Here is a 19,379-nt window from a genome sequence, read left to right as displayed (position 1 = left end):
CTAAATGACTTAATGTTTTCAAACCACTCTCCATCCCAAGTCCCTCTTGCCTCTTACATTTCCTCTCTTCCTGTCTTGGCATTTTCTCTAATTCTCCTCTCCTCATTCCATTATCCTTACATCACCCACTTTTCTGAAAGCTGAGATTACCAGTCTGCTCAGAGGAATTATTGAGTCTTCTCCTCTGCCTCTATCCTCTACCCTCTTTGCCTCCACTAAGTAACAAGTGAAAAGGGGGATGAAAAGGTAATACATGTGACAACCAGTTAGTGTTTGCCTCTTTTATTTCCCAGTATCCTCTTCTCCTTCCTCCCTCCCAGGAAGGATGGATGGGGGAATGGATTAAAGGAGGGAGTTTGGGATGGTCTGTTTAATTTTTTGTTTGGCTGCATGGCAGTCTGGTTTCTCCAAGTAAGGTCTCCTCACCCATACACGTGTTGTACTTACCCAAAACGTATGCTTACTTTGGTGTTGTTACTTTTTATTTTTAATCAGAAAGGTAAATCCTATTTGGTTTTGATTCATGAAAATTCCGACATACAACAGTTATTGCTCACACGGGATCCTTTATTGATATGAATATGCCTGTCATCTTGATTTACGTGTATTTAAACAAGAGTGACACATTAAAGTAAAAACGACTATTAAATGCTTTTGTTTGGTCACCACAAGTCTCCAGAAAAGCATCAGTAGTCTTTGGCATTGACTCAATAGTGCTCTGGAGCTCTAATGGAAGGAAGGACATGTAGGGTATCTGAAGTACTGTATATTCTGTCATTTAGTGCTGTGATGATAGTAGCGGAGAATGCTGTGTAACACATCTCTCCAAAATTTTACATAGATGTTCAGTTTGCTTAAGATTTGTCATGGTCACAGTCACCTCCATGACACACAGAGATAAACTCATAAATCAGCTGTGGCAATGTATTTTAGCTTATTGCTGATATCAGTATCAATGTATATATTAACCAATAATAAAAAGAAATTGCAGTGCAGAACTGTAAAACTAGGTTTAAAGTAATTTATAAACTGAATGACATCCACCAGAGCATTGTGATCCTCGTAGCCTATTTTGTATGGAAGATAACAGTAGACTACATTTGATGTTTTTCCATTCAACTTTTCACTTTTACACCCATTTTATCTATTCCTGTTTTAATCTTATTCATTGCTCTTTAGTATACTTTAGTATACTCATTTACTATCCCTATAAGTCATTTGTTTACACCTTATCTGTGAGGGAGACATCCTCCCTCTTATTGGAGTGCCCCCCCCCCCTGCCCTCCCTTCTCAATCGCAAACAAAACCGACAACCACAAGATCAACCGCCATAAGGCTAAAGACACTGCCAGCCATGTCCTGCCTCTAAAACAAAAATACAGGGTTTTATTAGCATTTTAACGCATTCACTAAGAGCAGACCTGCTTCTCTTTTTCTATATATATTTTTTTTTTCTAGAGATAACAAGAAAAAAAACAGAAGGAGAGAAAATGTCTTCCCCCGCGCAGGAGAGGAGCTGTGGCGTTCAGCTGCTGAGCGCGGTGCTGCTGCTGCTCTCGCTCTCCGGTAAGAAACAAAAACAGTCATCGAAGCGATGATGCTCTGTTACATTGATACGCGGATCAACAGCTCGATTGGATGATAGCCCTCGCACACTGCTCCACTCTTAGGCATTCTCCTGTCATTTATGAGACTCGATATATATATATATATATATATGTGTGTGTGTGTGTGTGTGTGTGTGTGTGTGTGTGTGTGTGACAGAGAGGAAGAGAGAGGAGGCGGTAATGGGTGTAATGTGAGATGATTTCGGTTAATTGTTAGTAGGCTGTTCCCGCATTTAGCCAATTTGATCAGACCGTGCATTAAAACAAGACGGTTGTGGCCGTCTTCCAAGACTTTTAGCAAAGCTGATTTGTGATCAGTTGTGTTAGTTCTGTAAGGTCTTATTTTCCTCATACGTCTCTGTTTAGCTTGTGTTGACAGCTAAATGAGCGCCCTGTTGTATCACAACCTTTAAACAGCGTTATGATGCACTACATAAAAATAAATATTGGCTTCGGCTGCACACAGAACCATAGTGTACTCTGGGGCTCTGTGACTCCGTGTTGTGAGAGATGGATAGAAATAGGCCGGTAATAAGGTGCTAACAATGTGCTGCAGATATTTATAGGCCATGTATTCAGTAACAGGCTTATAAACCTACATATGTGGTCACCTGTAATAGGTCTATGGATTTCTACATGAACGCATGAAACAGAGAGCAGATGTGAACAGGTTGATATCCAGCCCACACTGGTTCATGATAATTCACAGATCAAAACACGCTTCCACAGTGTGACCCACATCTGATCAAACCCACAGCATCATTGCACAAATTCAGATGGGCCTTACTATAAAACCAGTGCTCTCCAGCCGATTTACAAACAAAGGCCAACCAGCAGTGTGCATAATTGAATAATAAATAATTAAATGCTACAGTAAAGCCACTTCCTGTCAATTTCAAAACTGTAACATGTATGTGCAACAAAAAACTCATAAAACTCAACAAGAATGAAATCTTCCTGGTATTTTGATAAGGGAAATTAGTAAGTGATCATTTCTTGTGCAGAGACCGACACCACCGCCTGATGCCAACTTACTGACGAAATAATAGTAGCACACTAGTTTGGGAAACTGAGTTTAATGAAGGTAAGTCGTCAAATTAACTTAACGATTTTATTGTGGGGTTTTGTCCTTCTTCACTGGGCGTCATATCCCAGCCAAGGTGAGATTATCAGCCTGAGCAGGAAAGATAATGTTGGCTAGAGTCATCATGCTGGGAGAGAGATCATTCAGTGGTTGAACCAGAGGGTTAGTAGTTAGGGAGTGAAAGGTATGGCAGGGGCAGAGGAGTGGGATCATTTCATTATCTTTGATGGTTTTAGCATCTGAATTTTTATTTACAGTTATTATGTAATTTACACCACAAGGCGATCATTGAAGACTACATTTTCAAGCATGTAAAAATAAAGGAGAAAAAATATCAGGCATATTTTGGGAGATTTAATTTTCATCCAATTTCATTGTCCCTTCAAAGCCATAGCTTACTGAATTTTGGGTTGAGTGAGACTGTGAGGAAATACTTGGCCCAGCTTGATACCACGCAAGCTAATGGAGTTGGGGAAATAGTTGAAATTTGTCTCCAATTGGTCCTTTTGTCTTCTTGTCTCATTGAATGTTGCAGTTCATTGGTTGGGTAATTATATAGGAGTGCTCACACAAGTGTATTTTTAGATGATGTCAGCACCCTTGGCTTCTTCACCTATGCCAACTGAAAATAGATACCCAAAAGTTTACTGTTGCTGGGAAGATGGTTGCCCCTTTCTTTCTCTTTTCAACACAATGTAGCCTTTGCTAAATTAAAAATTAAAGATTACTACATTCCTCTTCAATTCGTATTTGTTAGCTGCGTTATTATCCAAATTAAAGAATATTACATAAAATACATTTAAAAAAAAATACATCTTTCATAGGCATCATCACTTTGAGGTATCAAAAACAAAATCTTGTTACATTCTCAAATATCTGGACCCATTAGTCGACTGTAACTTTCTTTAATTTTAAATGTATATATATTCATATGTATTAAAAGTTTAGACTGTTATATGCCCCTATGCTTCATGTCTGGACAAAAGATGTGGATCCAGACCCTGAGCTCTAAGGTCAACTAACTAAGGTCAGTAAAAGCAGCACTGCACACGTGGGAGCAAGGACAAAAGTTTCTGCCACTCTCAAGGCAGCATTTTATAGACTCATTTCCATTAAACACACACAAACTAACACTCCTTTCTGGGCATTTAAATCAGAGGAGAAAGCACTCAGTCACTCAGTTATGCAGTTTGATAGTAATTATGGTTACATTTTTTCTGTTGTTGTGGGTTGTCTATCAGAAGAGCACTAACTGTAGCAAAGTGTGGCAGGGTAGTATTCCAATGGACTATGTGGTTATATTCCTTCTGCCCATTAGTATTATAACTTTCCTTTGCAACCACACGGTTGCAGTTACCACAGAGAGGCACTAGAGGGCAGCAGCACACTTAGAAGAGAGGGCATGTAAGCCCAGTGCTAAATGCACTGGCATGGACCTCAAACAAGCCAAAGTGCAAACTTTGCATGTGCGCACTGCATTGCCACAGTTCAGTCAAAACTTTAATGTAACAACTACATTTGTTTTTTCTAATGTTCCAAACAGTTGACTTTGGACTCTAGCCAGCAGAAAGATATATCTGTGAAGTGGGAGCCAACCACCGGCGCTGTGGCTTAGTTGGTTAAAGCGCCTGTCTAGTAAACAGGAGATCCTGGGTTCGAATCCCAGCAGTGCCTTTTCTCCATAGAAGAACAGGAAGTACACTTCCCACAGTGTCAACATGCCATTCAGAAGAAGTGTAGTTTTATCTTGAAAACATTAATCCTAGCCTATGATTTAATACTCCTTTAATAAGAGTAACATTCTTAAGATACCCTCCTCAACAGTTGAGAAACTAGCATTGTAAGACATATAGTTTAAAGAAATGTAGCAAATCCTTGGTTGTTAATAAAAGAAGTAAGTTACAGTTAATTTCATGCCAATTCCAAATGTAAAAAGGTTTATATGGGTATATATAAAGCTATATATTATCTAACAATAAACCTTTTAAATTAAATTTTCTTTTGCACTTTTCACCTGCATTCCTGTATTGAACTATCACTATTTCACTTTTTTCCCCCTGCAGTCCCACTATATTATAGTATATTCACCTCTCTAGTACAGAATTATAAACTTCAGTAATTTTTCTAATGTGTTAAAAACTGAATTTGTGAAACAAATCACTTAATAGAGAAAATGAGCAAAAAAGGAAAGCTGCTGATGTTTCCTTGTTTTTTAGATGTCAATGGAACCAGGTTTTCTCTTCAGATTCCCATTCAGGAGACATAAATTGAAGTGAAATTTGGTGAACAATGAATTGAAACTTAACTGATGTTCATTGACATTGAGTTTACTCTGCTGATAATGTTTAACACTACCACCATCAAAACTAGAGGCCTTAGTGTACCTTTATGTCCATCTGTGTATGTCTGATTCCAGATGTAGATTCAACTCAAACGCTGTAGGTGCTTCTTGAAGGTTTAAAATGTACTGTATGTTAAAGCAGCCAGACTTTGTGACTCTGCTATAAGTAGACCAACTGTCGATAATGCATAAGAGTGAAAGACTGGAGGGGAGAGGAGGACAGGGAACACAAAGTTCCTTTCAACTCTAACTCAGTCTGGTCAATACTTTCCTTGTTTGGTATTTTCAGTATTGATCATAAATGAGATTTTAAAAGGAGTACGGGCTTGTGCAGTTATTATGCCTGTAACATAGCATGGTGAAATAAGGTCAGTATGCTGGATAATGCATCCCTGTCTCCCACATGTAGCGGTGTTCACTCAACACTAATATTGCAGTAACATATCGATAACAAACAAAGATTCTGCAGGCTCACATAGTACTGTTTGTGTTTATAACTTTATCCCTATCCCAGTCTAGTCATTACATAATCAGAGAAAAGCTTTTTCCATCCCACAGGATTCCTGCAACTCCTCCATGAATCCCTGACAGATGTTATATTTTTGTAGGGAGCTGTATTGATTTCTGACTGCCCCCGCTTCTGGCACCTGAGGGTAGCGTGGTGCAGTGTGCAGAATGCAGTGCTACTTTTTCCAAAGCAGGGGGCAGTAGAGCTGAGCCCAACAGAACACAACTGAATCACAACTAAACAATTCCAGAACTGCAAGAATTTAAAAGACAGCATACAGGGGTCAACATATCAGCCACAAAAAAATAGATTTGTGCGGTAAAGCTGCAAATATAAAACTAATGATTCACGTTTGCGCCAGTCTTCTTCTGGTGTTAAGAGGCAAAAGCAAAAACAATGCTCTGTGCTGCTTGAGCAATACTTCTTGCTCTCTTTCCTCCCATTTGCATTCGAATTTGTGGAGAGCTGCCAAAATACCAAATGGACAATTGGAATTTGTCAGCTGTTATACTTGGCATCACAGCGGTGAAGTTGAAGCGAAGTGAGTTACAAACAATGCGTTGTCCCTCTCTAAACTAACAAACCTCCAACACACATCATTTTTTTACCTGTGGCATAGAAAACCAAACATCCAGCTCTTCTTCATCAGACTCTGTCCCCCTGACTGCAGCCTGGCACTTAAAAAAATTCAACAAGCAATCTGAGAGCACATCTGGTGTTATGGCCTAACTCCTTGTGGTGCAATCATCATTAAGCTAACGACTCTGGGGACACATATGACATTTACAAGTGCTCCCAGTTAGAGTGGGTTGTACTGTAGAGGCAGGTTCTGAAGGAGGTAAAGCAGCAGCCACCATTTAGTGTTGCTCAGCACTCTATAGACAGGACAAAAAAACAAACTTATCAAGCAGGAGGTTACCCATTTGATAACCCTGAACTGTCAACCCACTCAAGACCAGCATTTATGCCATCAAACCACTCAGGACCTGTAACTATCATACCTTAAATACAGTAAGAATCATCTTCATCACCAGAACATGCAAGTGGTGGTGCTTTTAGGGCTTGTATTCAGTCCTAGTAAATTATCGTTTTGGAACCTCCTCTAAATACTTGGCTGCAGCCCTTTGTGCCCTTAAAGCAGCTTTAAATCACTTTCAGAAGAAACCTTCAAAGAATGCTGTCAGTGATTTTGTCAAATTGGTCTTCAGGTCTCTGACTCAGGTATCCATATACTGTTTATTGCCTCCCTTTTTTTTTTTTTAAATACAAATTGGAACATTATATTTTTTTACCTCATAGTTGTAATGATTGGCAGTACCATCTGGTACCAGTGAGGCAGGCAAATAGGCTTTACCCTTGTTACACCAGCTCTTTTAAATTAAAACTGATAGGATTACATGTATATGTAAAGCCTAATGAAAATGTGGTCATGCGGAGTAGGAAAAGAGGAATGGGGAGGGCAGGGAAGGATGATGTAACAGACCTACCTACGTTTTGCCTTTTTTTTCTGCATTGACCTTGTGAGAGAAGCGAACAATGGAGGAAAAAAGAAGGACGTAAGAGAGAATTGCATGGAGTGCTGAAAAGCGTAGATGGGGAGAGACAGAAAAACTGTAATATAGAGGGTAGTAGAGGGGTCAGACAGAAGAGGTACTAGGAAAGAGGCGTGAGAGGTAGCAAGAGAGGTGGACAAAGATGGGAGAGGAAAGAGGGAGGGGCAGAGAGAGGGAGGAGTCGCATGAGGCTGCTTCACTGCAGTATTTCATCTGTTAGCAAGTCTCTGTCTCTCTCCGTCTCTGCATCTGCCTCTCTTTCTCACCATCCACAGGACTGCTGAGTCAGCAGGACCTGTATCAAACTGTTTTTCACATCGTATATCTCTGTACGACTTACAGAAGCAAAGGCACATATGTGTATAGAGCGTGTGTGTGTTTGTGGCTGGGACAGTGGTGTCAGCTTGAAAGTGTCAGTGTTAGCTATATGTACAGATAGGTCAGTATGCAGGGATGACATTGACATAGCACAGCTAGCATGCTTAGCTCACTGCTGACAGTACACACCTTGTGGGATTACATGTATGAATTTGCATGTGTGTGTTTATTTGAGAGTGAGAGAGCAAGAAACAGGTGCTTCGCTGCATCACAAGACACCTGCCTGTGGTGAACTGTGTGCATGGAAAATTTGGTGCGTTTGTGTGTGTGTGTGTGTGTGTGTGTGTGTGTGTGTTTGTGTGTGTGTGGTGCAGAGAGGCAGGCCTGTGGAGTGGTGCAGCAGCAGTGGGAAGGGAGCCAGAAACACCCGACTGCAGAGGAGAGAATGGTGCAGAGTCCCATCACACACATACACACACACACACACACACACAAACACACACACACACACACACACACACACACACACACACACACACTGAGAGAGAGGAAGAGATTCTGTCTGGGGAGTGTAAACCCATGCGGAGACATAATGCTAGAGGGGAGGAGGAAACTAAACAATACTTTTATTTAATTTCAAGTTATATCAAGACGTATGCTTTTGACTTTCATTTTGGAATGTTAAACTCAAGATGTTTCCTAAAGTGGCTTAGTGGAGAGGTCTATGCACTTTTCTAACAGAGTCTCTAGGTACTATTGTACAAAACCTATCATGATGATGAGATTCTCTTTCAGTGTTCCAGATATACTATCCTGCCATGCTGACAACTTAATCAACTGCAGAGATTGTAATTACTTTGAATACACTTTACACAATAAGTTAAACATATTCCTTCAATTGATAAAAACATGCTTTTAAAAATCACATTCCCACAACACATAAGTGACACTCACTAACTGCACTTAATTCAACTGCTTCCGGGCCAAATTTCATTCATGCCAGATCACAGCGCCAAAAATCATCATGCCCCAGTTTCATCAAAGTTTCATCAAAATCATATCCATGATAACTGAAATGTTACATTTGACTGCCATCAGTCTGTTATATTTAACTGTTTTTTAGGACACAGTTTTGATGATTTAAGCAACACATACACAAAAATACTACAATGAAAATATGGCATCAATTTCATCTGAGTCTGAGAGTTTAAGGATCTCTTCTTCTAAGTTTTTGCTGTTGCTTAGCCAACATTAGCATTAACAGCTGTTTTCTTTCCAGTCTAGCAGAAATGTTGCAAGTTCAGCTTCAAACTTCATTCCTTTACCCAACAAGAGCTGTCTCCAGTGGGGGAAATAAACCCTCTGGTTTTGCTTCTATTTCTATCACTGTTTTTCTTCTACTGAAGTTAGCATGCTAACAAGCTAGCTCTGGCCCAGTTGGCCTGTCTCATCACTTTCCGATACTGAGTCACTGTAGAGTTTAAGCCTTTGCGCTGCTTAGAGGGTGTATTATAACCTCTTGTCTTCTAGATGCAACGATGGCCAAAGCTCCTGCAAATAAACAGTTGTAAACAGCTGTTAATGCTAACGTTGGCTATGTAGCAATAGTAAAACTTACAAATAGCTCCATTAAACCTGCTTACAATGATACAGTGAAAAACAATGAATCATGGCCACCACTACACTGATTATCCATATTATTCCATACATGGGCTTTGACATATTTTTGACATATCCTTAATTTATATAATTCATGCCACATACATAATTTGGCATAATTACAACATAACCTTATTCAAGGTGAAAAATACAATTCAATCGCTACCTGCTACATTTCAATGTAAAAAAAAAAACAACTTTAAAACTGAAATCCCTGTGTTGGATGTCACATTTTCAAGCAGCATCACATAACTAGACAGAAATTATGTTTAAGCTCCCAGCCAAAATAGTGTTGTTCTTGTGAAAACTTGTGTAAAAGCCTGTTCTTTCTCTTGACATAGCCATTGCTTGGAAAATGCAATATGCAAATCCATTTATGAAATATAGGCTCTTGCTGTAGATTTTAATAGATTAAACAAACAACACTACTTTCTGCTTGCTATGTTTTGAACAGACAGTACACGGCAGGAATGTTGCTTGATCTACAGCCACCTTGCAGGACTTGCCACATTTAAATGTGTTCTGTGAGTTGAAGAATTCACATCAAATGACTGTCAGCCTAAAAGACAGCACTCTCCAGATGTGTGGAGAGTGCAGAAGAACAGTCAGCAGTTTCATGGAGAAACACATCCCCATTAGAGTACGTATTGGCAAGTTTAAACTGCTGAGGAACTGCACATTTTACTTCTTTTCTTAACGTTGTTTTGCAGTATGTGCAGTTAAACACAAAGCTCTAAAATATCCTAGTTTTGGGTATTTAATCAGAAACCTATAGATGAAGCTAAATGAGGTACTACACTATACAACACATCGGCGGTGTGAACTTCATTTGCTCTACACAACTTTGACTACAGTCACAAATCGAACGTCCCTGGACTCACACTGACTAATTCAAAAGACAATTTCTACTTTCCATTGACTTTACCTAGAGACTAGTGATTTTACTTTTGGCATGGAGCATCTCCCCATACCTAAACTTGTGCAAGGAATTTCCTTTTCGGTATTTAGATTTATCTTCTTTTATATGTCTTAAACAATTACAATAATAAACACAATCTACCAATCTGTTATTGAGATCCATCATTTTCTGATGTAAAAATACGCATCAGTAATGGTCTTAGTCATGGCAAATATTTTGTCAAATTTGTTTCAGTCTTTACCACTGAGATATTTTATTGTTGTTGCTGCTTATTACCATTGTTGTTGTTTTTATTTATAGGTTGTTCAAGCATGGATGTGATCGTGGTCAATTCCATTAATGCACTGAATGGAACAACTGTCAAAATCCCCTGCACATTCACTTCCTGCTACAGGATGGATACTACCAAATTTTCCATGAACTGGACCTACCAAGAATCAATCAACGATACAGAGGAGATGGTAAAATGACTAGTCTTTGCATAATTAAAAACCCCAAAAACTTGGGGCACCTACATTTTAAATCTCGAAGCCAGTTATAAACTCTCTCTCTCTCTCTCTCTCTCTCTCTCTCTTTCTCACTCCATAGTTTATGACATACTATAAGAAAAAAGGGATGGTGCCTCTGCGTTCAGACCGGTTTGGAGAGCGTGTCATGTTTGCTGGGAACCTGGATAAGAATGATCTGTCAATCACCCTATCAGACGTCCAGGTGGAGGATGTGGGAATTTACAACTGCTATGTGAGAAACCCCCCAGACCGCATCCAAGGACATGGCGTCATACAGCTCAATGTTGTCACTGAACGTAAGATACTAACCCTAACTTCTGAAGATACAAAACTGTAATAGTCTATAAATCCTAACCCTTTCCTTAAAGATACACTTACTGTTTTAATTGGGCAACTCAACACTAATCCAGACATGCATTTTTGAGGTAGAGTGCTAGTGAGAAATATGTAGCATTGGATGTCTAGTCTTGGGTGAATATTGACTCACTGTGTCACTTATTTTATTCCCTCTTTCACAGACTTTATTTATGTGATGACCTTTTGAGCAGAACATTCATTGGCTGTTACATTAAGCATCTTCTGGGTCTAAATCAAGCATTTATAATATTTGTGGCTCATGAATAATTTCCAAACTTGCACCAACATATCGCTAAAAGACAAATTGTTAGGCAAGATTAGCTGTTTATGCTGCAGTATAAGTCGATAGAAGCTACAAATGGACAAAATGAATAACATAACATTTAAAGACTGAAAAGAACTGAACCCAAAATATGGACTTATTAAAGACATTTACTCTAAATATGACATACTGTATGAGCTGTCAACAGGGACGTGAAAATTAGCATCATTTGATTGTGTTTTGGAGTGCACCGATCTCTCTTGGCCACCGTACATTAAGGATAAATGCTATACAATAATTCTAACATACTCTGTGTGTTTCCTGAAGCACGATGACCTCGTGGTGATGAGTCAGCTCTTTACTTATTAATGACCAACAAGAGGTAGAACTTAGTCCCTCAGCATCTCTCTCTCCAACGCATGCACACAGTCACATACACACACTCACGCATATGACACAGGCTAACTCAGCAGCACTTTCTTTCTTTCCACCCTGTTTAATCAGCCCAGTAGAGCTTTCAGCCAGCATTGCACTTGTCTCCATCCTTTGTCTAAAAAATATTTAACCCGCTCCTCTCCTCAGTTCCCCCTCCGAGGGATTCAACTATAGCAGTTGCGATTGGGGCATCAGTGGGCGGAGCATTGGCACTGCTGATCCTTTCCATGGTGGTAGTGAAATGTCTTCGTCGACACCGGAAACAGGAGCTGATTTCGGAAGAGAAGATGGAGGAGGAGGGAAAACTGGAGGCTGAGGGTGTTGCAGAGGAGGGAACCAAGTAAGAAATCTCACCATAAAATCTTTAATCAATCAATCAGTACTCAATCAGAAATCGTCAGTAGGACCAGGGTCAATAAGTAGCAATTGATATGCAACTTTTGTTTCAGTGGCACAAGCAAATTATCAATGGTACACCCAATTAGTATGCAGCTGCTGGTCTAGTGGCATATGCCATTTATAAGCAAAATGTCATTTTAGTTCTGGCAGATACCACTAGTGTATACTGATTTTTACTGCCATATTCCACTGGTGATTATGATATGCCATCACTGTGTTGCAGTTACAAACAAATCTTACTAACATATGCCACTGCTGATTTAATTTAAGCCTATCTGCTGCATGCCACTCAAACAACATGTCAGTGATGGCCCACTGACAGATACTACTTCTACATTAAACAATTTAAAGAAAAAGATGTGTTATAGTGCAAGTTTTATTGACTAAAGTCCTGCTATATACAACAGTTTCTGTCCACAATATTATTTGCACAAAAGAAAAACCACACAGCTCAGACATTACTATGACTGAAGCACCTTCCTTCTCTTCTATAATTGAATTACAAAACTACGCAAAACTTCTCTCTATTGACTGAAAGCTAACCTGTTGTCATGATGTTGGGCATCTCTTCTTGTATATTTATAGACAACCATAGCTGGGAATTGTGATTGATCCAGGAGAATGTGGAGCTCTCACCCCCAACACCTCCTCTGGTAAATACATGCTCATGTCTACCAGTCTTGACTGTTGTTGTTGACTGCCATGAACACCATGTCTATCATAGAGCTTAGCAAAGTACCAGTCGAAGTCAAACATAAAGGACAGGAAATTGGTGTATTTGCAAGTTGCATGTTACACTAGGAATAGCAGAAAAATGGTAATCTTCTCTCTGTATGTATGCCAAATGTGCGTGCATGGGTGCAGAAGGGCATCTATCAAGCATTTTACTAGTTTCTCTGTTTTCTTTCAGACGTGTACCCCCCTCCCGAAGATCTATCGTAAACACTGCTTGAATCATTGTCCACTGATACTTCCATCTCCTCTGCATGTGTGTGTGTGCCGTAGCACACAAGTGTGCTGCTTCGTGTGTATGTGTGTGTAGCGTGCGTACTGAATGTGTCTATGTGTGCGTGCCTAATTCCGTATGTCTGTGTGAGATCTTGTGTGTCTCTTTCCATGAAATAAAGCAGGGAACACTTTCTGCAGCTTAACCACTAACCGCATATTAGTTTTTCATAGCTACAAGTCAATATCAAGCATAAGCATTAGAGGTCTCATGATAAGCGATGGCATTTTCATAGCACACTATAGGCTAGGGCTGGGCGGTATGATCTTAAACATATACCATGGTATATTTTGAATATGGAATGGCAACAATACCACAGCATGCCAACCTCTAATTTTAGCTCTCAAACTTTAATAGCAATTCAGTCCAGGGCTTTGGGACTGTTTATTGCCTCAAGTCCATTATTAACCGACTATTTAAACTTAACAGTGGTTATAGAGGCAGAGCTTCATAGCTGATAGAAGTTAAAAGCCTATCACACTGCAGAGCAGATGTTGTTGTTGTGTGTATCTGTTGTGTGATGGGATGCCGTCTGCTCCACTGTCTCACAACAGCTGCAGTCCAGCTTTGGGATTTTGTTTTGGGTGAAGTGTTTTGGTTTAACATACTGTGAATCCATTGCCTTAATGCCATGTTTCCCTGGGTACCATGTCTTAACATAGCTGCAGACATAATGCATGTGTGGTGTCCTTCCACATGTGCTTTTGCGAAATTATGTCTACATGTCTAAATGGTGTCAACTTCAAACATTCCTTAAAGGCATGGAGGTTTTTATAGCAAAAACAGTTGCCCTGCATAATGACTTGTTACAATAGGAAAAGCACAGATACTGCTAATCACATAAATGCTGGCTCTGTTTTATTCAAGTGTCCCATTAAGTCAATGACACTAGCTGTGTCCGAAATCACTGCCTATTTAGTATATAGTGCACTATATTCAGCCTTCACCATTTTCTTTGTATGTGTAAAATGTAGTCACTATATAGTGCCCCCAAAAAAATCCCACAATGGTACAAAAAAGTAGTGACAATACATTGTCTTATTTTGAAAAAGTGAAATTTATAGTCCAATAACATTAGTTTTTGGAAACACAAAATTTATTTTCATTCAAGTTTCTTAAATTTCTAAGTGTAGAATGAACAATTATATGAATGAATGAGAGAGCCGGTGTGACATTGAGTCAGCATGCACAATACCAGGACCCTGAACTTGAAGCAGCTAAATGGAGTTCAGCCATTAATCATTTTATTATTTACACCTGTGCTTTTTCTTCTGTGATAAGTCAGAAAGTCTTCTGTGCAAAGGGCAGCTGATGTTATCCAATTATCTCTTGGTCTTGCCTGTGTCTTTTATTTGTTTTTTTTTATTCATTCACTTTTAGTTAACAATCAAAAGTGTTTTTTTAGTGTAAAAGTTGTATGCTTGCTCTCACAAATAAGGGCAACTGCATTGGTTATAATGTGGTGAGTTGTAGAGATGCTTTCAGAGCACTTCATGTGACCTTATATTTATTTAATTCAGAACAAACAGCATAGCCAAATATATATACATATATATATATATATATATATATATATATATATATGTATTGTTGTCATTATAGGTTATACCATCCACCCCTATACTGGGTACTTGATCATCCAGCCTGGCCTTGTACATAGGTTTGACATGTTAGTGAACCTGATACAGAGGTTGCAGTAGCAGGCACAGATTTCAGTTCAGTCTAGCAAGGGTTACAATTAGTCTTCATTCTTTAAGAGCATACAATACTTGCAATATTTGTAACTGCAATACATCGTACTACCATTTGCACATACTGCATAGGAAAAACAGTGACAGTGTTGAGCTTTCCTCTCAGAATATTTCCCTACAATACAAATAAAGCGGGAACTGGAGGACTATGAGGTTCAAGATAAAATGAGGTGAATTATTGTTGACTACATGAGTCAAAAACATATCAAAGACAATTTAAAGTGAAAATCTCACATTGCACCCACAATCATATAAGTCATGTTCATGTTAGCCTGTATTTATAATTATAGAGATAGAATTAAATAAAGGCTGCCTAAACAGAGACCTACACAGACAACAGTAGCACAACAACAACAGTAACCTTTACCATGACCCATATCACACACAGATAAGAGCCAAGTCCCACTAAAGACTAATTTAGGAAGTAATACTAAACAATGATCATAATTAAAATATAAGATGTTTATATTTATGACTGACAGAGAAGAGCTTATTGATGAATGTTTGGTTTGGTTAGTGTCTCCCTATAAATTGTAGTTGTTGTATCCACCTAACAAGTAGAATATGTTATTTTGGTTAAATGATGCCTGTACAATGTAATATAGTGCCATGAATTCATGTCAAACAATGCATATCAAAAAGAAAAATGTAATTAAAGAAAGTGAGAAAAATCTGTTCTGTTAGTTTTCCCAAAAAACCACAGTAATGTCAGTCAGCATGTTTAAGATGGTGTCATTTTTTATTAAATATTATGATACCTGATTTTCATTTTTAATTTAATTTTGATACATGCATATATATATATTTTGCTTGTGTATATCATTTATAGCGTGTCAGAGGTATTTGGTTGCAATTTGATATAATTAATTTGTCTCTTGTTAACTATCAATAAACAACTAAATCTTATATATTTCATATCATGAAAAAACATCCATACAAGCTCTTAAAATCTAAATCTTTTTACTCGTATTTCAACCAGAGTCCAGTTGGAACCAGAGATTTTTATGCATTTTAAAGCCATGGCACCTAGATACAATACACTTTTTTGTGTCTATTTTAAAGCAGATTAACATGTTAAACGTTGTAAGGATACAGGTTTTAAACCTTATATCCTAGCTCTTTCTCCAAAGTAATGCCTTTACCTCAACAGTGGTGTTTATAACTGTAGATATTGTTTTGCACATTAACACATTGACACCTAAATATAATCATAATGGAGAGCATGTAAATATAAAGGAAATGGAGAACACATATAAAGCTAACCTTATCAAGATGGTATATTGGAATGTGTGGCTGTCTTAACAGAAATATGTCATGGGATTGTATGGTTAAATGGGAAATGTATCAGTAGTGTACTTATTTGATCATTTATTTGGTTGGAGCACCTTGAATGTTACAAAATATATATATTCTCTTTAAAAAAACACTGAATCACTATTTAATGTCACTTTTACATGTTATAGCATGTGAGCTTTGTTAATCTCTGAATGTCCTATGATGTTTTAACTACAACAGGCCAGCTGTGTCTGTGCTACCTGTGATGTGTCATGCTGGTTAGCTGTGTCATCAAGCTATTGGAGGGTGGATAGTGCTTCCATATCTGGTGGCTGGGGCATTGCTGATTTTTGACATCATTATAAAAAAAAACTGTGTACAGGTCTGTGTTTAGGCCTTTTAATGGTTTTTGTCATTTATGATTTTATAATCTATGTTTTCCAAAACTAAATGTGATGTATTGTGTGATTTCCTGACATATCAAAAGTGCATCTTTTGCATCAAAATAATATAAAATTCACAATTACGTGTTGCTCTGTAATGATCGATAAAGCTAGTGGTAATTTAAAGGAGCTATTTGTTAGTTTTGCTGTTGCTACATAACTAACGTTAGCATTACCAGCTGTTTACTTCCCAGGTTTGCCGAGAGGTTCAGACATCATTGCATTTACAATACAAGAGGTTATAGTATGCCCTCTGAGCACTACTTCTTCAGGGCAGCCGTGACATTACGGTGATTTGGTTTCGAAACATTAAGACCGGGCCTAGATGGTTAGCATGGTATATTCAATAGAAGAAAGGATGTGATAGAATAGAAGCAAAAAAAAGGATTGCTTTTCACTGCTGGAGACAACGCTTAGTGTGTTAAGGAAAGAAATTTGATGCAGAACTTGCAATGTTTCTTCTAGCCTGATAAGTAAACAGCTGTTAATGCTAACGTTAGCTATGTAACAATAGCAAAACTTACAAATACTCCTTTGAAACTATCATGCTGTGAAGAACAAAAATAAAGTGGCAGTTTATTGACATTTACAGAGTTGTTTGGTTGGGAGAGCCTTAATTCTGTCACATTTCCTGAGACACTGCTGTCTGTGTGTGATCATGCATGTTTAAGTTGCAGGGTTTGGGTGATAGACCCATAAGGTGATGACACGTAAACATTTGGGACAAATTTGCTTTGCAGTTTTTACCAGGAAGGTTTTGTTGTTAACACGAAGTCATACACACTACTGTATATATTATCTAGTCTGTTTGTCATTCAGAGGCAATTAAACAAAGAAAAACATTAATATCATGTTCTAGACAGATTTATCGGTGTACATCACTGTTTCCCACCTCTGGCTATGAAATTTGCCCTGAATAGTTGCTCTTGTATCACTTTAAATGTTAGTGGACACCAAACTAATGCTTGCACTGTGCTGCCTCTGAAAAAGCAGCTGCCATTACATTATGTATTTTAAATAAAGATGATTTAGGAAAATATCTGTTTGTCTGTACTTTCTTTTTTTTTTTATCAAACCATCAAGGGGCTGGAGCCATTCCCAGATCAGATTGGTCACAAAGCAGGGAACACCACTGCACACCACCAGTCTATCACTGGACTGACAAATATTGGAAAGGCAGTTTGGAGTTCTCACTTTACCTATTGTAATGCCTTTGCACTGTAAGAGAAAACTGACAAAGAGATGGATAGATGTGCAAACTCAAGACCCGAGCAATTCCCTAATGGGCCCAGTCAGCATGTGGATTCGAACTCTTCACACCACAACCTCTTGTGAGGTGACCCTGCTAACAACTACACCACTGTGCCTCCTTACTTTATTATAGCTTCCTCATATCTTTCACCTCCTATGGCGTTTAATTTAGTTTAACAAAATGTCCTCTGGTGCATCATGTAAGACCAACCATTGCGTCTCCTCAGTGGCAGTACCACATATTTTGCTTTACTCTAACAGAATGTCATATTGCCAACATAGTGTATCATAGAGTATCAGAATTTTGGCTGTACATGTGCTTTATCTTTGACTACAACAAGTCAAGTATTGCATGTATGTGAGCAGTAAGCAGTCTCAAACCCATTAAGCCTGGTTGCTGATCTCATCAGGGAGGACAACCTGGAGCTGCTCCACTGAGAATCAGTCAGAGGTGACTTTGGGAATGTAGAGTATGTATATTCAGCTTTTGCAGCCAAACAGGATTCATTTTGGTTCTGAACTATAGCCCAGACCAAAAACAACCCTGCATTAAAACAATGCAATGGCTGTGATGGTGGGGGTGAATTGTTTTAATAATAATGAGATAATGCAATACAACCCAGAGGGGTCAGTTTGAGTAATTAATCCACGAGTTTCATAATTCTGTTAAATAGGATTTTAGAACTCTACAAGAGTTGTAAATAGCTGAAAATAATTTTAGCTTTTATTGCAACAATTGCAAGGTCAACAGTAGGAAAACAATGTTCACATTACAAACCAGTCTTTCACGTGCTTGCACATGTTTGACCGCCAGTGGTGCACCGATCCAGATGACAGTGCAATGTGTTGCAGTTACAGTTGAGTCTGGTTCAACTTTTTTCCAGATGGCCCTGCATTTTTTTTCCCAGAGCCCAGTGGCCTTATTCAAATATATGTGTTTTCTTTTTTTTTTTTACGCAATGCTGTTGTCTAAATATGGCATAAGAAATTTTGATTGATAATCACTCTAGCTTATAACCAATGTATATTGCTTAAAACAACATAGGTACTACAGGAAAATAGGCCACTGCACAGAATGTCAATGAGGCACAAAGTGAGAAAATAAATGTTATCCATCTATTTTTTTTGGCAAAACTGTTTCAAGTAAATAAATAGTGGGAATTAGGCATCTTTAAAAATTAAAATTGTAGCCCGAGATTTCATAGTTTTCATTGCATATTCAAGGAACAATTATGGAAGTAATTATTTAACATCCATTTTCAAAAATCACAATAAAAACACTTAACAATTAAATTGCAAAGTGTGCAGTTAATGATGGAAGTAGTATGACATATTTCATTCACTTAAATACATAATATTGTATCAGATTAAAAGATTAAATTAACGTTTCTTGTGAATATATAAGCCAGTGAAACACATAGTAAAACAATACTTAGAAGAAGAAGAAGAAGAAGAAGAAGCAGAAGAAGAAGAAAGACATTGTAACATTGTGTCTGTGCACACACTCACACACCCCACAGACCTTGCAGTCTTTTTTAACATTTTAGTTAGTTAAACCATTTCCACACCCAGCCAACGTCTTCCCAAAGTTATGCCAACATCATGCAAAACATCGCCAATTTTAAAACACTCTCCTAACACCCAACTTCAAATCTGCACAACAATGCAAAATATGAAGCTGCAAGCATCCAAATCTCACCAC

General features: G+C 38.3%; 1 protein-coding gene and 1 non-coding gene across 2 annotated transcripts; both read left to right on the top strand.

Moving 5' to 3' along the window:
* The first annotated feature begins 1,331 nt into the window (after positions 1 to 1,331).
* On the top strand, positions 1,332 to 17,465 carry scn2b (sodium channel, voltage-gated, type II, beta). The gene is made up of 6 exons (XM_023402986.2): positions 1,332 to 1,566; positions 10,290 to 10,450; positions 10,578 to 10,794; positions 11,700 to 11,892; positions 12,537 to 12,604; positions 12,862 to 17,465. Exons 1-5 carry the CDS (start codon positions 1,491 to 1,493, stop codon positions 12,544 to 12,546), a joined length of 657 nt encoding a protein of 218 aa, XP_023258754.1. The 5' UTR covers positions 1,332 to 1,490; the 3' UTR covers positions 12,547 to 12,604; positions 12,862 to 17,465.
* On the top strand, positions 4,292 to 4,365 carry trnat-agu (transfer RNA threonine (anticodon AGU)). Its single transcript has one exon. It is a non-coding gene; the product is annotated as a tRNA-Thr (tRNA).
* Positions 17,466 to 19,379: the final 1,914 nt, after the last annotated feature.

Source organism: Seriola lalandi, unplaced genomic scaffold (genome assembly GCF_002814215.2).
Source record: "Seriola lalandi dorsalis isolate HSWRI2012SDOR001 ecotype SW California unplaced genomic scaffold, Sedor1 jcf7180002054048, whole genome shotgun sequence".
Classification (NCBI taxonomy): Eukaryota; Metazoa; Chordata; class Actinopteri; order Carangiformes; family Carangidae; genus Seriola; species Seriola lalandi.
The sequence above is the reverse complement of the archived record's forward strand: the minus strand, read 5'-3'. Positions and strand labels throughout refer to the sequence as shown.

Coding starts and splice junctions, on each gene's coding strand:
- scn2b (XM_023402986.2), top strand. CDS start 1,491: ATGTCTTCCCCCGCGCAGGAGAGGAGCTGTGGCGTTCAGCTGCTGAGC. Junction 1,567..10,289: donor GCTGCTGCTCTCGCTCTCCG/GTAAGAAACAAA, acceptor TTTTATTTATAG/GTTGTTCAAGCATGGATGTG. Junction 10,795..11,699: donor GCTCAATGTTGTCACTGAAC/GTAAGATACTAA, acceptor TCCTCTCCTCAG/TTCCCCCTCCGAGGGATTCA.